The sequence below is a fragment of the Crocodylus porosus genome, unplaced genomic scaffold (assembly GCF_001723895.1).
Source record: "Crocodylus porosus isolate Cpor-Errol unplaced genomic scaffold, CroPor_comp1, whole genome shotgun sequence".
Taxonomy (NCBI): Eukaryota; Metazoa; Chordata; order Crocodylia; family Crocodylidae; genus Crocodylus; species Crocodylus porosus.
In genome coordinates this window covers 44,972,170-44,989,485 of record NW_017728910.1, presented here as the reverse complement: position 1 = coordinate 44,989,485, position 17,316 = coordinate 44,972,170, and the positions used below count along the sequence as shown (strand labels likewise).

Sequence of the window (17,316 nt, the reverse complement as noted above, 5' to 3'; positions counted from 1 at the left end):
TTGAACAGGGTGCTTTTTACCCACTCGTCCAAGTCACTGATGAAGATGTTGAGCAGTGCGGGCCCAAGGACCGAAACCTGGGGGACCCCACTGCCCACATCCCTCCAGGTTGAAAATGACCTGTCCACCACCACTCTCTGGGTACAGCCCTCTAATTTGCAATCTATCTGAATGTATAGATGTCGACACCACGGCCGCCTAATTATTTAATGAGGATGAGGTGAGAGACTAGTGTCGAAGGCCTATGTCCACTGCGACACCTGCATCCAAGGCTTTTGTGACCTGGTTGTAGAAGGCACGCAGGTTGGTGTGACAGGACCTGCTTCTAACGAACCCATGTTGATTGCCCCTAAGCATAGTCTCCTCTGCTGGTCACTTGCAGATGTGCTCCTGGATAATTTTCTCAAAGAGCTTCCCCAGGACCGAGGTAAGACTAACAGACCTATAGTTTTCTGGGTCCTCTTTCCTTCCTTTTTTGAAAATGGGGATCATGCTGGCCCTTTTCCAGTCCTCTGGCACCTTGCCAGAGCACCACAAGTGCTCGTGCCCGGTTATTGAGATTATGTCAATTCAAGGCCTGCATCTCTAGCTGTCAGAGTTGGATATTCCACCAGCTGAACAGCTGGTGCCTTGCATGAGCCTACATCAGGACTGTCAAACTTGTTTAGCCCCTGGGCTGAATCTGGATCCAGACCCAGGTCTGGCAGTGGAACAAGCAGCAGTGGCATAAATAACATCCGGGAGCTGCGGGGGTTAATGCAGTTGTCACTTGCTCTGCTGCTGAAATGTGCCCCAAACAGCTCTATACGGCAAATTTTGATAGCAAGCCCTGCCCCTGCTTATCCCTGTCAAACTCTTGGCCCCTCCAGGAGCCCTGCAGGATGTGACATGGCTCCAGTGTCTAGCTCTTTGATGCATCTGCCTTGCAGCGATACACATCCAAGGATTATTTACTGCTCTGTCAGCTCGGAGTCCAGCATCTGAGTGCTCCTTTACCATTTTGATAGCAAAAATGCTAGTTTAGAAGTGTGCTTACACTTAGGGGAAATAACACAAGTATTTCCTCTCTTGACTTAAAGGCACCATGTTTTCACAGCCCATACTACAGCCTCGATTACTGACATTATGCACTGTCTTGTCATCAAACACTCTTGGTGAGGCAGAGCGATAACTCCTTGAACTCCCTTGCTTGTCTTTTTTTCTTCTTTCATATCCCCCCTCCCCACCTAAATACTCCCCTTGTAAGGAAGTCTGTTATTAGGGATCTTTTCTACTCAGAGAGGTGGAAAACTAGAAATCCTGTCTGTAACTGCCTGTTCCTAGTTTTCCAGAGGGTTAAAATCATTCATAAGCCTAAGTTTAAATCTATTCCTAAAATTTTATCAGGAGACTTCTGTGACAGGCTTCTATTCTGATCTTCATTCAGCTAAAGAGCTAGCTCCTACTGAAGCCATTCTCGTTTTTACTCCAGCAGGGCATGAGAAGCCTGGGGCACAGAGCTCCATTTCATACCAGTGTCTGAAATGAGATGCTCAGGTATTTAAGTCTACTGTAACTTGGTGAACTGGGAACAACATGAAGCTACAAATGAAATACATATTGATGAAGTAAAGGTTTGTTTTAGCCAGGCTGTGGCTGTCCTTAGCCCACAAAGGTGCCTTAACTAGCAAGCTGCTTCAGCCTGTTCTGTGGTCATCTCCCTGCCTCCCCACCTTGTTTTCCAAGCCATAAACTAGGTTATTTGTGTTCAGCGAGGGGGTATAACAAGCCCTGAAGGCAGTTATTCCCATCAGATCTTCTTGCTTCTTTTCTTTCTACTTCTGGTTCATGTCAGCAATGTAGGTGCCATCCATTCTGAATGAGTCCAGTGACAACCTAGACCAGGGGTAGGCAATGTTTTTTTGGCCGGAGTGCCAAAAAACACCACAATGCCTACTCAGAAGGTGCCAGAGTGCCGGCATGGCAGAAAAACAAAATGAGGGCAAGGGGTACATGGCAGGATGCCCTACTTGTCCCCCACCCTGCCACCCCGTGCCCCCTGCCCTGCGCCTCCCAGCCCTGCTGCCCTTGCCCCCCAACCCGGGCTCTGGCTGTCAGCAGCTACCCCAGCTCTGGGTAGCTACTGGAGCCCAGGCTGCTCCCAGCAGGGCTTGCAGCATCCCGGCTCCCGGCTGGTAGCAGCCTGGGCTCCCGGCTGGTAGCAGCTCGGGCTCCTGGCTGGTAGCAGCTCCCCAGAGTCGGAGCCGGCTGCAGACAGGAGGCTCCAAACAGCTGTGCTGGGCTCCAGGCTCTGGTATCAGCTCCACACCGGCACTTACACCTGCGCATAGGAACAGGCGGTAAGGGAGGGGCCTGAGGCAGCGCAGCCCCGGTCTCTCCCCTGCTCCCAGCACAGAAGTGGTGGTAGGCTTTTGGAGCCTGGCGCAGCTGTTTGTAGCCAGCCTGGGCTCTGGGCAGCTGCAGCAGGCAGGCTGCAAATAGCTGCGCCAGGCTCCACAGCTCTAACATCAGCTCTGTGCTGGAGGTGACTACACGGACACCTCAGGGCAGGCTGTGCTGCCTCGCTGTCCGCCCCAAGGTGCCCTTGCAGTCGCTGCCAGCGTGGAGCTGATGCTGGAGCTGTGGAGCCCGGCGCAGCTGTTTGTGGCCTGCCTGCTGCTTGCTTGCTGCAGCTGCCCAGAGCCCGGGGCTGTGCTGGGAGCAGGGGAGAGACCGGGGCTGCGCTGCCTCAGGCCCCTCCCTCACCACCTGCTCTGATGTGTGGGTGCATGCACTGGTGTGGAGCTGATGCCGGAGCCCAGCACAGCTGTTTGGAGCCTCCTGGCTGCAGCCGGCCCTAGCTCTGGGGAGCTGCTGCCAGCCGGGAGCCTGGGATGCTCCCAGCAGGCAGCTGGGATGCTGCAAGCCCTGCTGGGAGCAGCCCAGGCTCTGTCACTAGTGACAGCTACCCAGACCTGGGGCTGGCTGTGGAGTGCCAAGCAAAATGGCCTCGTGTGCCGTGCTTGGCATGAGTGCCAGGTGTTGCCGACCCCTGCCCTAGATATGCATTGCTTTATGCTGTTTCATACAGGTGGACAGATAAAATATAGCCCTCTTTCAGTATAACTTGAATCTGGTGTAGAATTATCCCATAGAAAATTGGGGGTAAAACCGCACTGGTGTAAGTAATGCAGATATAGTGGTCATGTCTGCAGCTTATCCTGGAGTAGCTTTTTACTTGTTGCAAACACATGGGTACCTGCTCCCTCCCCTTAGTAGTATTATAACAGTGCCTGCTTTTGTGTACAGTTACCTCTGCATAGCAGCATGTTTGTCTACTCTGGATTCTGGTGGACACTTTGAGTGTACAACACTGATGTAACTTAAATTGGTGTAAATGCATCCTTTGCCTCGGTGGTGAGGCGATAGAAGTAGGATTCTCTTCTTGTTTGGATTTCATTCACTCTCCGTGAGAATTCAGGACATTCCACCTTTAGAAAGGAAAGCGCACATTTGTCCTGGGTTTGTGGAACAGGTGATTTTTTTCCTCCTAAAATTCAGATTGTTGTAATCTAGAAAAGTTGTCCTTGCTAGGCTTAAGATTTTAAGCTAGGTTGGCTAGCAATTCATTTCTTGTATTGTTTATGGAAAGCTGTAATATATTGGTCCTTCTGTTCGGGAAGTCTTGGTAGGGAGAGTAGAATATGATAGGAGGAACTAGACTGTTCCCAGGCTTTCCCTGATGTCTAGCTGTTCTTTATTGTCAAGAAATGGCATGCTAAGGATTAGTAACCCAGTTGAAAAGATAAACATCCTCCTCTTGGAATTTTCAGTAATATGAAGAGATTCGTATGGGTCCATAACAATCTTTTCTCATTTTGAATTTTACAGAGTTGACTCTGAATCCACCGGAAGGGATAGTAGCAGGTAAGAAGTTAAATAGATTTAATATATTATAGGTATGTGCCCTTTCCTGTTCCTAGTAAAGCAGTACTGTTCCTTTCTTTTAAAACAGGGCCTATGAATGAAGAGAATTTCTTTGAATGGGAAGCCTTAATCATGTGAGTCAATACTTTGAATCTACATTTTATCTGATTACCATACTCCATTATGACAAGCTAATGTAGACTATCATTTTTTGTGCAAGAAAACTTGGGTCATGTTCAGAGGGGATACCATCAGGCTGCGATCTCCTTTTGAATGTTTTCTGTGTTGGTGGATGTGTTACTGAAGTGACTGAAAAATATAGTGCTGGCTCAATATTAGCAGAGCCACAAGAAATAATATGCCAAGTATAACACATGAGGCTCCCTAGAGATCGCAGCTAGAATCATGACTTTTAACATATACATAAGTCACAGGATGAGTTGCCTGATTCACCAACTGTATAAACTGGTGGGGAAAGTTGCTGAATTTACAGCAAAGGGGCAATTCAGAAGTAGCAAGTAGAACAGAATGGACAGTGTAAATTAGGTTTATTTTGGCCTCCAGCATAAATTTTCTTTTTAAACTCTCTAGCTCTTAACCAAGATGCTAGTAAGATTTAGCAGGCTTAGGTCCAGATCCTATTCAACCTAGTAGATCCTACACTTGATCTGAGCCTTCAAGAGGCATTCCACCCAAGTAAAGTCCCTGAAGAAATGATAATGCAAAAGGTGAACGAGTTCTCCTCCATCTCAGGTTTTTGTGTGACTTAGTGTTAAGGCTGCAATGATGGCGTGTTACAGAAGTAGATGTAGTAATGGATTTTTCTGGGACTTGAACAGACTGGGATAGTACCTCAATAAAATACTTAGGTCCACTTAAGCACCTAATAGATGCAATAGGATCTAGTTTTCAGTGTTTATTGCTGGAGAGTTTACAGAATTCTTAGGCATTGTCTACCAAGATCACAGATGTCATCTTAGATTTCTGGAGGAAGCTCAGATAATATAGGGTTTGGTGTGATATAATTAACATCTTGCATTTCACCTAGAAATCAGCTGACAGTCGGCACAGATCAAGTGACACTGGTGTTCCTTATGGAAAGGTGCTGTATAAGCAGGCTGTCCCATTTGCAATAGCTTGCAGATGTACTTCTGTGCATAATGCCCTGCAATTATTCTAGTCTGGAGTGAACCGCTATAGCTTATTATAGCTGGCCTGAAAGGAAAGAGTGCAACCTTCTTGCTGTCAAACTGCTTGTCATGTAATCTCCACAGTGAGTGTTACATACCTGCAATAGCTTCTGACTTTTGCTGGAGAGCTTGCAGAAGTTATGGCCTTGACTCGGTGTTCAAAGGATTGCAGCAGGAAACAAACAAGTTACATCACATCAAAGGGAGTCCCTGTTTAAGAAACTTTTGTTGACAGCTCCCTCTAAATGGAGTCTAGTGACTTGGTAACCTTCTTTGGTGGTAGCTGGGTGACATTCTTTCTTGTACTTCAAGGGCTGGCCTTTAAGAAGTTGTGGGCTGGAACAGCTTGGCTCCAGTCTGACACAGGGCCAGGTGGCCTTAGTGGGATGTCAGCAGTGAAGGGTTTTTCCTGTGCCTGCACTGGGATGAGGCAACTAGGAGCTATTCCCTCTCTCAGCCCACTGCTTCCCATCCATGGCACATGTGCAGCTCCCAGCTGCTGGGGACTTGTGCTGGGGCTGGGCCATATGTTGTTGACCCCCCTAGTTGATGCTACTGAACTCTGACAGCTCTGGTAAGAGAGGATGGAGGGCAACAGATGACATTCCCCTACATGCATTCCCCCCCATTTAGCGGGTCATGGTCTTGTTCAGAGAACGTCATTTTGTGTTTGTTATGTGATCATGCAGACTCTCCCTTTCAAAAGTCTCCCATGCTTTGAAAGAGAAGTTATAACCTCTTCCAGGGTTGTTGGAGGCCATTTAGGAATGTATAACATCTGTTGTCACGGCTCCATTCTGCTACCTGTCCCAACCCTGGGGTCCCATTCACCACCCTGCCTGGGTAACACCCCCAGCTTCAGCCTCAGTGTAAAATTTTTCAATAGAAAATCTCTATTGTTGCACTCCTATTAGGTACCTAGATTGATATGCCAAATGATGGATATAAATATCTACCTTGTAGACATCTAAACCCCAAGATGCTGGGTGTGATGTCTTATACCTTGCCTTACATTAGGATGTGGTTTGTCAGTGTTATCAGAAGTAGTATCTCAGTAGTTGTAAGAATGGACCTCCCAGTCTGAAGTAATTTATAAATAGTGTCTTGATTTGATTGAGTATTGAAATCTCTTAGGGCTCAAAACATTCCTTGTAGTGGAGAAGTACTGATAGCTTGGAGTTTCTTTTTCTACACAGGAGTGCCTTGCTGTTGAATAGAACTTGCCCTGAGAACACATGCTGAAGACATTTGAATGTGTATGTTTAAATATAAAAGCATTTGTTTCCTTTGTTATCATAAAGCAGATGTAAATAACCAAAGGGATTCCTGCTGACATAGAAAATGAAATCCCCTTTAGCGTAGGCTTTCAGGTGTGTTTATTGTGGTTTTTGCCAGTGCAAATTAAATATTATTACGGTCTTATTTGTTTTATTTGGTGTGCCCCGATAAAATTGCAGTTTAACACCTGCTAGATCTGGAAGGTAGAATATAATAATCAGAGAGGTTCCTTTAGCTTAGTCCTCATCTTGGTTGATTTTTCTTTTTTACAAAAAAACCCTTTTATTAATAGAAAATTTTAATGGCTAGAGAGAGCAAATATATTTACATGTAAACCTCTTCATTATGTGCAACCCAAGATTGTGGTACTGTTTTAACACTGCATGAGATTCAAGCACCTAAAGAAATTATACATACAATGAAATAACAAGTATGGTCTCACATCCAAGCAGATGAAGTACCAAAGGTATATATGCAGTTTAATGGGAAAATAGTGAAGATAAAAGGTATTTGAGATTAGTCTAAATAAAAAAAAAAAAAAAAAAATACTCTTAATTGTAGAGATGTGTGTGTGACTGTGTCTGTGTGTACATATATTAAAAAAATAGAGTGGGTAAAAAGCTTAAACTCAAATGTGGCCCCTATATAAATATAAAAGCTCCAGTAGGTCAAAATAACCTTGAGAAGGGGGAGGTGGGTGTGGAAATTGTTCATTGAAACTGAAGGGCAGGGTGGATTTGATTTAAATCATCCGGTTAAATCATAATTTAAATGGCTGGGCAGGAGGCCTCAGTTTAATCATTGTTTTCTACAGAAAGTGCATTCTTGTTGGTTGATATCCTCTATTAATTTAACTTCTTGAAACCTTGCACTTTTACAGAGAGGTAAGGGCCTGACTGTGTGTATACAGACTTGCAGAGAAGAGGGCTGATGGGTAGGCAATTAGGTCTGTTATCCCTCATCTCCATATACTGCTGTTAACAAGGCTGTTATCTCTGGAGACACACATCCACAGTTTGAGATCTGAAACTTCTTTAATTTTTACTAATCTATAGAGGAATCTCTGGGAACCCGATAAGATTGGGTCCCTAATATAGTCCATGGCCAGTTGTGACATTTATAAAACTTTTCTAATAAAGTTACATGAATATATTATCTCAAATGCTATATAATTAGAAGTTATCATTCCTATTCCATGATGATATTTTTGAGCTTTTAACCTATCTTAAATTAAAACAATCTCTATATAGGTTTATTTTTTTAAAAGCATCTTAACAAAAAATTAAGAATACAAGTAAATAAAAAATCTGATTAACTTTTTTTTAAAGAAACAACTCTCATTTAAAAAAAACAACAAATCATTGATTTTTTTTTTTTTAATCCACCCTGCTGAAGGCATTTCTTTGCTACCTGAAAGCAGTTGAATAAACAGATTTCTGCAACTTAGATGTTGCAGCAAAGGCCCCAGTTGTCCATGTTGTATGTCAATAAGTCTCCAAATGTCAAAAAATGTCATCAAAATACTGGATCATACTTTGACACCATGTGGGGTCCAAGCTGCTTTAGCATGTTGTACAGGATCATAAGTTTAAAGTTTCAGGGGCAAGTACATTTGCCCCATTTAGTTATAGGATTCGGGCTTGTGAACTTCAAAAGCAGAATGCTCTGAAAGCATCTGTTGTTACAGGAACAGTTTAACTCAAAATGATACAAAAACACTCCGTGTTTACACTTCATTAGCCTAAAGGTTGTTTTGTTTTAAAACTGTAAACAGTACAAATTGAAGCCAATTTTTCCAAAATCTGTCTAGAAATGTAATTAGATCTCTGTTTAGACCTAGGCCTGTTGTTGAGAGCAAGTCTTCTTTGAGTGTGGAATTCCCCTTCCCAGGATGAGATTGTAGCTTTTGGTCTCTTTCCAGCTTCTTTCACAAATGAAAAAACAACCATTTACAAATGGACATAAAACAATTATTATAGAATTAACTGTCCTCTCATCAATATGCTTCCCCTGTTATTTTACCAGACACCTGCATGGTGGATTTCATTCCCTTGTCTTTTCCACCTCCCCTCCCTTTTAGAGTCATGGAAAATGAGGGTTGGAAGGGGCCTCAGGAGGCCACATCTAGTCCAACCCCTGCTCAGAGCAGGGTCAGCCCAAACTAGTTCATCCCAGCCAGGTTTTTGTCTAGTCGGGTCTAAAAACCTCCAAGGATGGAGCTTCCCCAACCTCCTCTGGGTAACCTGTTCCAGTGCTTTACTACCCTCCCAATAAGAGTTTTTCCTGTTATCCAACTTCCCTTCAACCCATTGGTCCTTGTTCAGTCATCTGCCACCTCTGAGAATAGTGCAGCTCCATGCTTTTATTGAACCACCCTTCAGGTAGTTGAAGGCTGTTATTAAATCTTCCTCAGTCTTCTTTTCTCTAGACTAAATAAGCCCAGTTTCCTCAGCCTCTCCTCACAAGTCACATGCCCCAGCCCCTGCACCATTTTTGTTGCCCTCCATTGGACTCTCCAATTTGTTCACATCCTTTCTGTAGTGAAGGGCCCAAAACTGGACACAGGACTCCAGATGTAGCATCACCAATGCCAAATAGAGGGGCACCTTCCCTGAGGTGTGAGTTTTTTTTTTTAAAATCCTCCTTTTCCAGCATTCTGCCTAGGTTTCTTGGATTGGTGCTGTGCGTGTGCAAGTCTGTGATGGGGATCTGGCTGTAGCAAATACAGGTGATCCAAACTCCAGCTTTCTTTAGGAAACTGCAAAAGCATCTTCTTTTGGAAGGGACCTCATGAGATCATCAGGTTCAGCCCCCCTTGCTCTGCGCAGGAAAGACTGCTGGGGTCAAATAACCCCAGCAAGGTGTGTATCCAGTCTCCCTTTGAAGATCTTCAGGGTAGGTGCCTGCACCATGCCTCCTAGGAGTGTATTCAAGAGTCTGGTCACATGAGCCGTGAAAGTTTTTCCTTGTATCCAGACTGAAACCTTCTAGGACTTTATGACCATTGCTCCTGGTTTTCCCCTGGGGCGCTTTGGTGAATAGTTGTTTCCCTAGCCTTTCATGCTCATCCCTGATATATTTGTAAGCTGTCACCAAATCCCCCCAAAGTCTTCTCTTTTCTAGGCTGAACAGTCCCATATCTGTCAGCCTTTCCTCGTATGGCTTGCTCTTTAGGCCTCTGATCATATGAGTGGCTCTTTGGACTCTCAAGTTTTTCCACATCCTTCTTGAAGTGCAGTGCCCAGAACTAGATGCTGTACTCCAGCTGCAGCCTCACCAATGCCAAGTAGAGTGGGAGAATGACTTCCTTAGTTTTGCTTGAGATGCATTGGTTGATTCATGCCAGCGTATTGTTAACTAGCATCGCACTGGTAGCTCGTATTCATTTTATGGTCACTAATGACGACCAGGTCCCTTTTGGATGTGGTGCTAGCTAGCATAGCACCACTAAGCCTGTAAGTTTGTTCCGGACTTTTCCTCCCGAGGTGAAGCACGTTGCACTTTTCAGTGTTGAACAGTGTCTGGTTCTGGTCCACCCATCTAACTAATGATGATCTTGGCTCTAGGACCGCAGCAGAACATGCTTGACACTGATGTGGTCCTGGAGCTGGGGCCGCCCGTCAGTTGACTCTGGATCCCAGCATCAGGGCTGCACTGAGGCTGGTCCCAGAGCCCCACCATGCCATCAGCATCAGACTGTATGGCAGGGACTCTGCTATACCTTCAATTTAAGGTGCAGTGGAAACCTGTCACAAAATTACGTGCGACTTGTGGAATCATTTTGTGGCTTATTTCTTGTTTTATTGTGCCATTAGTAGTGTGAGCATGTGGATGTGTTACTACTGAAGTTCTGATTCATTGGTTAATTGAGTCTTAAGTGTAACTTCTGCTATGGGCCTGACTGACTGCAATAGGATAACATTTTTATAAGGTTTATCTTGCCAGCCCTTGCTGGAGTATACATACACCTGCCATGTAAAACTGGCTGGTAAGAGCGAAGTCCCTAGTGGGCTGCATGAAGTTGTTTCATGCTTGTACTGCTTAAGATAGGATTATGCTTATTTGATTTGCTGGACCCTGGGGTTGGCAGTGACTATGTGGGAAGAGCTTGCATCATCCTCTGCCTTGCCATGAGCTTCTGTATCATCCTTCCCAGCCAAATAACGCAAGTATTTGACTCTGGCTGGCACAGTGCTTTATTGCTAGTGTAAGGGGAGCCCAGTCCTTGCATCAGCAAGAAGCATGCTCCCATGGGCTAGGAGCTGTCTTTCCTGAGGGGGCTCCCAGCCATGAGGACCACATGCAGGTGGGACTGAATATCCACACCTGATGGGAATTCCTGGTCTTGATGTGTTCATGGCAAGCCGTGGGGCACTGCTGCAATCTCCCAGCCGTGGAGGTGCCTGGAGCACCCTATGGCTGGCAAACTGCAACAGCTGTGATCTCCCAGCCACTGCCTGGAGTGCCCTCTGCACTCCTGCAACCAGGAGACTGCATTGGCTGCAATCTCCCAGCCCTGTAGTGCATTGTCCTTCTCAGTGCCTGAGAGATCACCTGCATGTGCAAATTTAAAGATGAATAGAACCCTGTTATAAAGTTCTAACACATTTTCGAGCAATAATGTGGCTGGTTGGCCCTTTGTAAAGTGCAGTAGTTAATTTGCACATGTAGCCAATCTAAATTACTGCACAATTAAGATAATTGTGCAATAGATGTAACATGTAGAGGAGGCCACAAGGTCAGATGAGATCAAAGCATGAGGCACTGAGCCTTTGAGTTGTGTAAAGTTATTGAGACCTTTACACAACAGATGATGTGATTGCAAAATGATACCGTGTTGTTGAACATCAGTGCTTTTGGCAGACTGCTTGAACTTAAATGTAGTGGGCCTGAGTAGTTTCAGCCTGAATGCACCTTTCTTTCTTGTGTGCCATATAGTAGTAAATGCCATTTTTGTTTCACTTAGTTTCTCTTTGAACTTGATCCCTGCACCAGTGATTGCCTAAAAACAAAGCCATCAGGACATTTAATACAGGTTGCTGCAACCCAGTGTGCTCCTTTTTAGTGCATCTTAGCAGAAAGGCCCTCAAGGCTTGTTAAAGTAGCATCTATCAGGGGAATAAGAGGCACAAGAAACCAGACACAGTTGCAGAATTTCAGTATGCACATCTTTAAACTGCGGCTCAAATGGGTGCGAGCTCTTGGAATTAACTGCTGAAACACAGGACCGAATTATCTTGACTAAATGTGGAAAGACAAAGAAAGGGAAGAATGACAGGGATAGGTGTAAATGATTCTTGCTGTGTCATGGCTAATGTCTTTCTCTGACTTTAAACATGCTGCTTGTTTTCAGCCCTTTCAGTTTCTCTCCCTCTCATACCTGCCAGTACAGCCAGCCTTGCTGTATTTCCACACTTCTGCAGAATTGGAACATTTGGTCCTTAGGCTTGGTAGATCTCATGTGGCTTCCTGCGGGTTGCACTGCAAACTTTGTTCTGGGATTTGCGTCACTTAGCAGCTATAATGTTCCTTTGGTGTAAGTCCTGTTGTGTTCTGTGCTAAACTTTCCTCCCAATACCATCAAATTCCTGCTTCATGATCTTTCTGCTGGTCAAATCAGGTCTTGCAATTAAGACTCCCATGAGAAAACACATCCAGATCCTTCTGCTGAGGAGAATAATCTAAGGAACTTTTCCTAAACAATTTCCTCTTCTTCTGCTTTGTAGAAGCCAGAGCTATCCAACTGATGGCGCCTGAAACCTTAGCATGTGGCCCATGGGTTTCCTCCCAGTCACTACTCCCAGCTCCTAGTTGCAGCTTCTGCACAGCTGGGAGGGGGCTGAGTGTCCAAGCTGCACACAGCAAAGGTGACAGGTGATGCGCAGAGCCCAGGGAGAGGGGCGATGGGAGTTGAGCTCTCTGTGGTGTGGGCCCCCACCCCAGCTGTGTACACAGCACCCCCTCACCCCCCACCAGCCAGCTGTATGCACCATGTGGTGGGAACCAGGCTGCCTGGAGGGGGAGCTGCCTCCAGGCTATGTATATGGTTGGGGAGAGCTGGGATACCTGTGCAATACCTGGATCCTAAGCCTCTTCTTTGGTGGTGGGGGGAGGTAAAGAGAGGGGTGGCAAGTATACCAGTGGGCAGCCAACATAGGGGGACTTGGAAGAGACCCATCTGTATGGCATGCAGCCTCCAGCTGCTTGGAAGCTGGATATCCCTGGTATAAGCCATGACTAATACAGACTTAGCTGTTTCTTCTCTGGTCTTCCAAGAAGGGTGGGTGGTGTGGTGGAAGTGTGGGAAGTGGGGAATGGGACAATAATTGTTTCTGTAAATTAACTTGGCTATTTTATGAACTAGATGCATGTTACAGTACTTTCACTAGAGGTCTGGGGTGTGTGTGTGTGTGTGTGTGTGTGTGTGTGTGTGTGTGTGTGTGTGTGTGTGTGTGTGTGTGTGTGTGTGTGTGTGTGTGTAAGAGAAAGCAAGCTAAACACCTTAAGCTTGTCAGTACTATATATGGGACTCCAAAACCATTACATTTCCTGAAGCATGGGTTTTGGGTTTTTGTTTTTTCTTTTTATAAAATATGGCTGTAGGTTTTGTATTAAATGGGACAAGTCCTGACATGCAGTTATATTCAATACTGGCAGTTCAGATCTTTTTGGGTCGATTAGAGGAGGCCTTGCCTACTAATCCTTGTTTTATAAGTTGGTTTCTGAGCTGCAGGATTTGACATTTCTGTCCATGCAGCACAACAGCACCTTCAAAGACACAGAAGCTCAACACCTGCCAGCTCTTCCCCTTGGCGTGCAGACTCTGCAGTCCTGGAACATGCCTCTGGGGCAGATTGTTCAGTTATACTCAAACACACCCTGCTAATTAAGCAGAGTGTTGTGACCTTCCCAGTAATTAAATGTACAAACTTTGATTTCTCCCTCCTTCTCCTGCCCCATATTTGGGTTCAGGTTGATGGGGAGTGGGTAAGAGGGAGTTAACCCTTTGTGTGCTTGTGAAAAGGACCCTTTTAAGCAGATGATCAAAATGCAAAGTTTCCTACTGGACTGATTAGTAGCAACTGTAACAAGACAGAAATCCCAGTGGCTAAATGCAGGATTATTGCCAGGTGTTGTTTTGGGCAGCTTGTTTTATAACAGCTGTGGTATTTGGATCCTGTTCTCCTAGCTTCAGGTGTGGGGAGAAGGAGGAAGGAGCTGATATCCAGAGATTGGAGCTGCTAGACACCAGCCCTAGAAAAAATGCGGGACCCCAAGAAAGATGCTAGATGCAAGATTGGAACTCTAGGAAGAGGGTTCATGGAAGAAGGAAACTAAGCTACCCCCCACTACAGAAAGGGGAGAAGGCATCCAAACAGTGAAGGAGCACTAGAGGAGGCAGGAGGAGGGTAAAACCTTGTATGTAGCTAAGACAACACCTGCTTTGTTGCTGGGTTTTTGAAACAAACGTGCCACAGGCACATTGTTACAGGGGTACAGGTTGTAGCTGTGTTGGTCTAAGGACATAGGTAGACAAGGTTCTTAGGATAAATCGCAGGCATATTGTGTAATAGTGAATGAGAGGGAAAGGCATGGGCTGTGGGACATGCTCTCTTTAGTGCAAGGCCATACAGATAAGCTTCTGAATGCCGCAATGATCTCAAAGTCTGTTCTCCCTCTGCAGAGCATGAAGACATAGTTCCTAGCTAGGAAAGAAGTACACATGAACCAGAAGAGTTGGGTTCGACCCTTTTAATGAAGGAGATGGCAGCAGCAGAGTTGAGACTTTAGTGCATTGCCTTGTGCTGCACACATGCTGTGGAGCAGGTTGTACAGCTCTTCATTCTTCTGTAGGCTAAAGGCAAAATATTAATAGCCTCCTGGATCCTAAGTCTCTTGTTCCATGCTGTGCCAGGTGGGAGCCTGTTAGGGCTGAGCGAGGCTTTGGGTGCTGATCCGATTTGGAGGAGATTAGGCCTGATTTGGTGGCTGAATCTCAAAATCTGGACTGAATTGGGGGAACCAATTAAAAAGTCTGAATTGATTCAGAGAGCTTTGGCGATTTTGGGCAGTCCTTGCTTGCTGCAGCAGGGAGCTGGACCCAGACTTGTGCTGTTAAGTAGGGGCAGAGGAGGGGAGAGGGGTTCATGGGGGGACCCCAGCTCCCAGCCCTTTTAAAAAAAAAACCAACCAAACAAAAATCCTGACTCACTGGCTGCTGCAGCAGCCTTGGAGCTTCTGGGGGCTCATGACAGAGCCCCCCCATGCAGCGTGGAGCAGTGGCAGGCAGCGGGGACTGCCGCCCCCTGCTGGGCAGGAGCTGGTGAGTGGGGGCTTTTTTTCCCCAAAATGCTGGGAGCTGGGGCGAGCGGAGGATGAGGCCTGTGTAATTCGGCAGCAGCCGAATCGATTCGGGACAGCGATTCGAATCACTGACTCAAATCACTGTCCCCCAAATCAGCCGAATCCGAAGTGAATACTAGCCACTTTGTATATGCCTAGGGCCTGTGTCTCTGGTAGATACAGCTTGTTTGCTGTACTCTGCTCGTTCACCTCTGGTAACTAGGCCTGTACGACAAACTACTCAGTCAGCAGTAATAATTGCACTGCAGATTGTGGTTTAGTATCTCGGGCTCTGGGAGGGGAATGTGATGCTTATAGCAGGTATTCAAATCCTTCTTTCTGCCTGGCAGTCTTTTGGGGGTGTTGCAGTTTAGCTGTATATGTGGTGCAAAGGGCCCTTTTGGTGGCTGGACAGTGATATGAAGGTGTACTGCACAGCCTTGTCTGCCATATTCAGGTTGCATTCGGTCACACACTTTGTGCTGCATAACCAAGGGCATAGATCTTACTGCAACTTGGCCCTTTCTTTTCTCCACTGTTTGCTGTGTGCCCCTAAAAGAAACTGAGATCTAAAGTAATTGAATGTCTGCAGTCCTCTATAAGTAATTCTTCAGTAGCAAGCCAAGGTGTGTGTACAGTAGAGGAAGACTTGGGGAGACACTTCAGCTCCCAGATCCAACAGGCTCTTAGAACTTATGTGGTGGAGACTTTATACCTTAAAACAGGGGTTCCCAAACTGTGATTACATGTACCCCTGGGATATGCAAGACATCTCACGGGGGTTTGTGAGAGAAATTGTATAATGGCAGATTTCATTTTAATTATATTAATAATTGACCTTTTAAGGGTTTAAAATATAAAATGTATGCTGGTAGGGGTACACAGGCAGCTGGTAAGTCTGGAAGGGGGTACACAATAAGAAAAAGTTTGGGAATCTCTGCCTCTAAAAGAAATAACTTAGCAAAGCCTTTGACCTCATTCTTCTGATGCTTTTAATGGCATAGCATTCACCATGGGGAAAACAGTTTGCTTAGTACCTCTCAAAGGTGACCGAGTCACCTCTGTCCCGAGTTCAGCTCTCATGTTCCCAAGAAGGCATGTTGTGAGTGTGTGCATTACAGCTTACCTACTCAAGCCCCGGAAAGCGGTGACTGAAAGAAGCATAATTTTCCTTCCAAAATATAAACTTGAAAACGAGTAACCTACTTCCATAGGATGTGCATACACACAATCTTGGCCATTAGCCAGCTTTAAATAAGGGAGATTGATGACAACACTACATGTCCTGGGAGAGGTGAAATTTCTTTTTAAATGCCTGTTAGCTTGGTTTTACATGTCTGGTTTAATTTCTTGTAAGGATTCTAGGGAACAACAGGGAATGTTGGTCCGATTCCTTTTTGACTGTTCATGCCATACAGGTTAAATAGTCTTTCTCGGATAAATGTGACTAATCAATGGTTACTATAGATGTGGGCATGTAACCTGCAGCAGGTATTTAATTATCTTCTTTGTCCCTAGGGGCCCTGAAGACACCTGTTTTGAATATGGCGTTTTCCCTGCTATTCTAAGCTTCCCTCTTGACTATCCTTTAAGTCCCCCAAAGATGAGGTTCACGTGCGAGATGTTTCATCCAAACAGTAAGTTTAAATCATTGGGGGGTGTTTTTGGTGGTTTAAAAGCTTTCTTTTTAACAGGCAACTGTCATAATAGGACAGCAGGCATTTCTACCAATGGACTCTTCTACACATTTAACCTTAGAACAGCAGTACATGGTGGGAGGTCTCTCATCCAGTGTCCAGTTTTGTTTCATCATGAGACTTGTCTCTTCTCCTTAAACACACTTTCATGCTTTCCTGGTGCAGTAAAGGTGGGCTTGGCTGTGGTACGCAGGAGTATGTGCAAGTGTACCAGAACTGAATTCTCTGAGCCTGCCCCACACTGAGTGTCACTGGTGCTATGAGGCTTAAAAAAAGTAAAGATGGGGGAGCCCCTTCTGTGCTGTTCTGTAACTTAAAAAAAAAAAAGTCAGTAATGACTGTTGTTAATAGAAGTTGCCTCCACTGGAGCAGATAATGTTTGTGTCCAGACTTATGCAGAAAAGGCTCAATTGTCAGTTATATCCAAGCCAGAGGCTTCTTGACATGATCCAACATCTAGCACAGTTCAGAATCTCCCAGTTATTCACTTCAATATTGAGAGAGTCCTTTAGCTTTTTTTAACTTTCCACTGCAATACTGGGAGATTGGTATATTCCAGTTGTATCACCTTTATGAGACTTTTTATGTCAGTGGCTGCTTAAAAATGTCCTGATGAATAAAACCAGCATTTGTGTCTAAAAGCACACATTAAAAACATCACAAAACTCAGCTCTTAAATCTCATGATCTGAACAAATCCATCGCTTTCAGCACAGGATTGCTGTTCTCGATTTATTAAATGAACATGGAAAAGAAGTTCAAACTCTTTATTACAGTTCAAATTGGTATGGCTTGGATGCATCTTCCAGTTAGGTCAGGGCTATCCAACTGGTAGTGGTTAAATTACAGCTTATTGGTGCCACTTCTCTCTTCCCTCCCCATGCTGGCAGCCAAATTCTAGGT

The 17,316-nt window shown here is 45.2% G+C and overlaps 1 protein-coding gene across 1 annotated transcript in view; it reads left to right on the top strand.

Annotated features, from left to right (window-relative positions):
• UBE2G2 (ubiquitin conjugating enzyme E2 G2) overlaps window positions 1-17,316 on the top strand; it is a 33,348-nt gene that overhangs the window by 7,448 nt on the left and 8,584 nt on the right. The window contains exons 2-4 of the mRNA XM_019533112.1: window positions 3,871-3,906; window positions 3,995-4,040; window positions 16,236-16,354. Of these exons, the coding sequence (XP_019388657.1) occupies window positions 3,871-3,906; window positions 3,995-4,040; window positions 16,236-16,354 (201 nt within the window). The remainder of the gene's footprint in view (window positions 1-3,870; window positions 3,907-3,994; window positions 4,041-16,235; window positions 16,355-17,316) is intronic.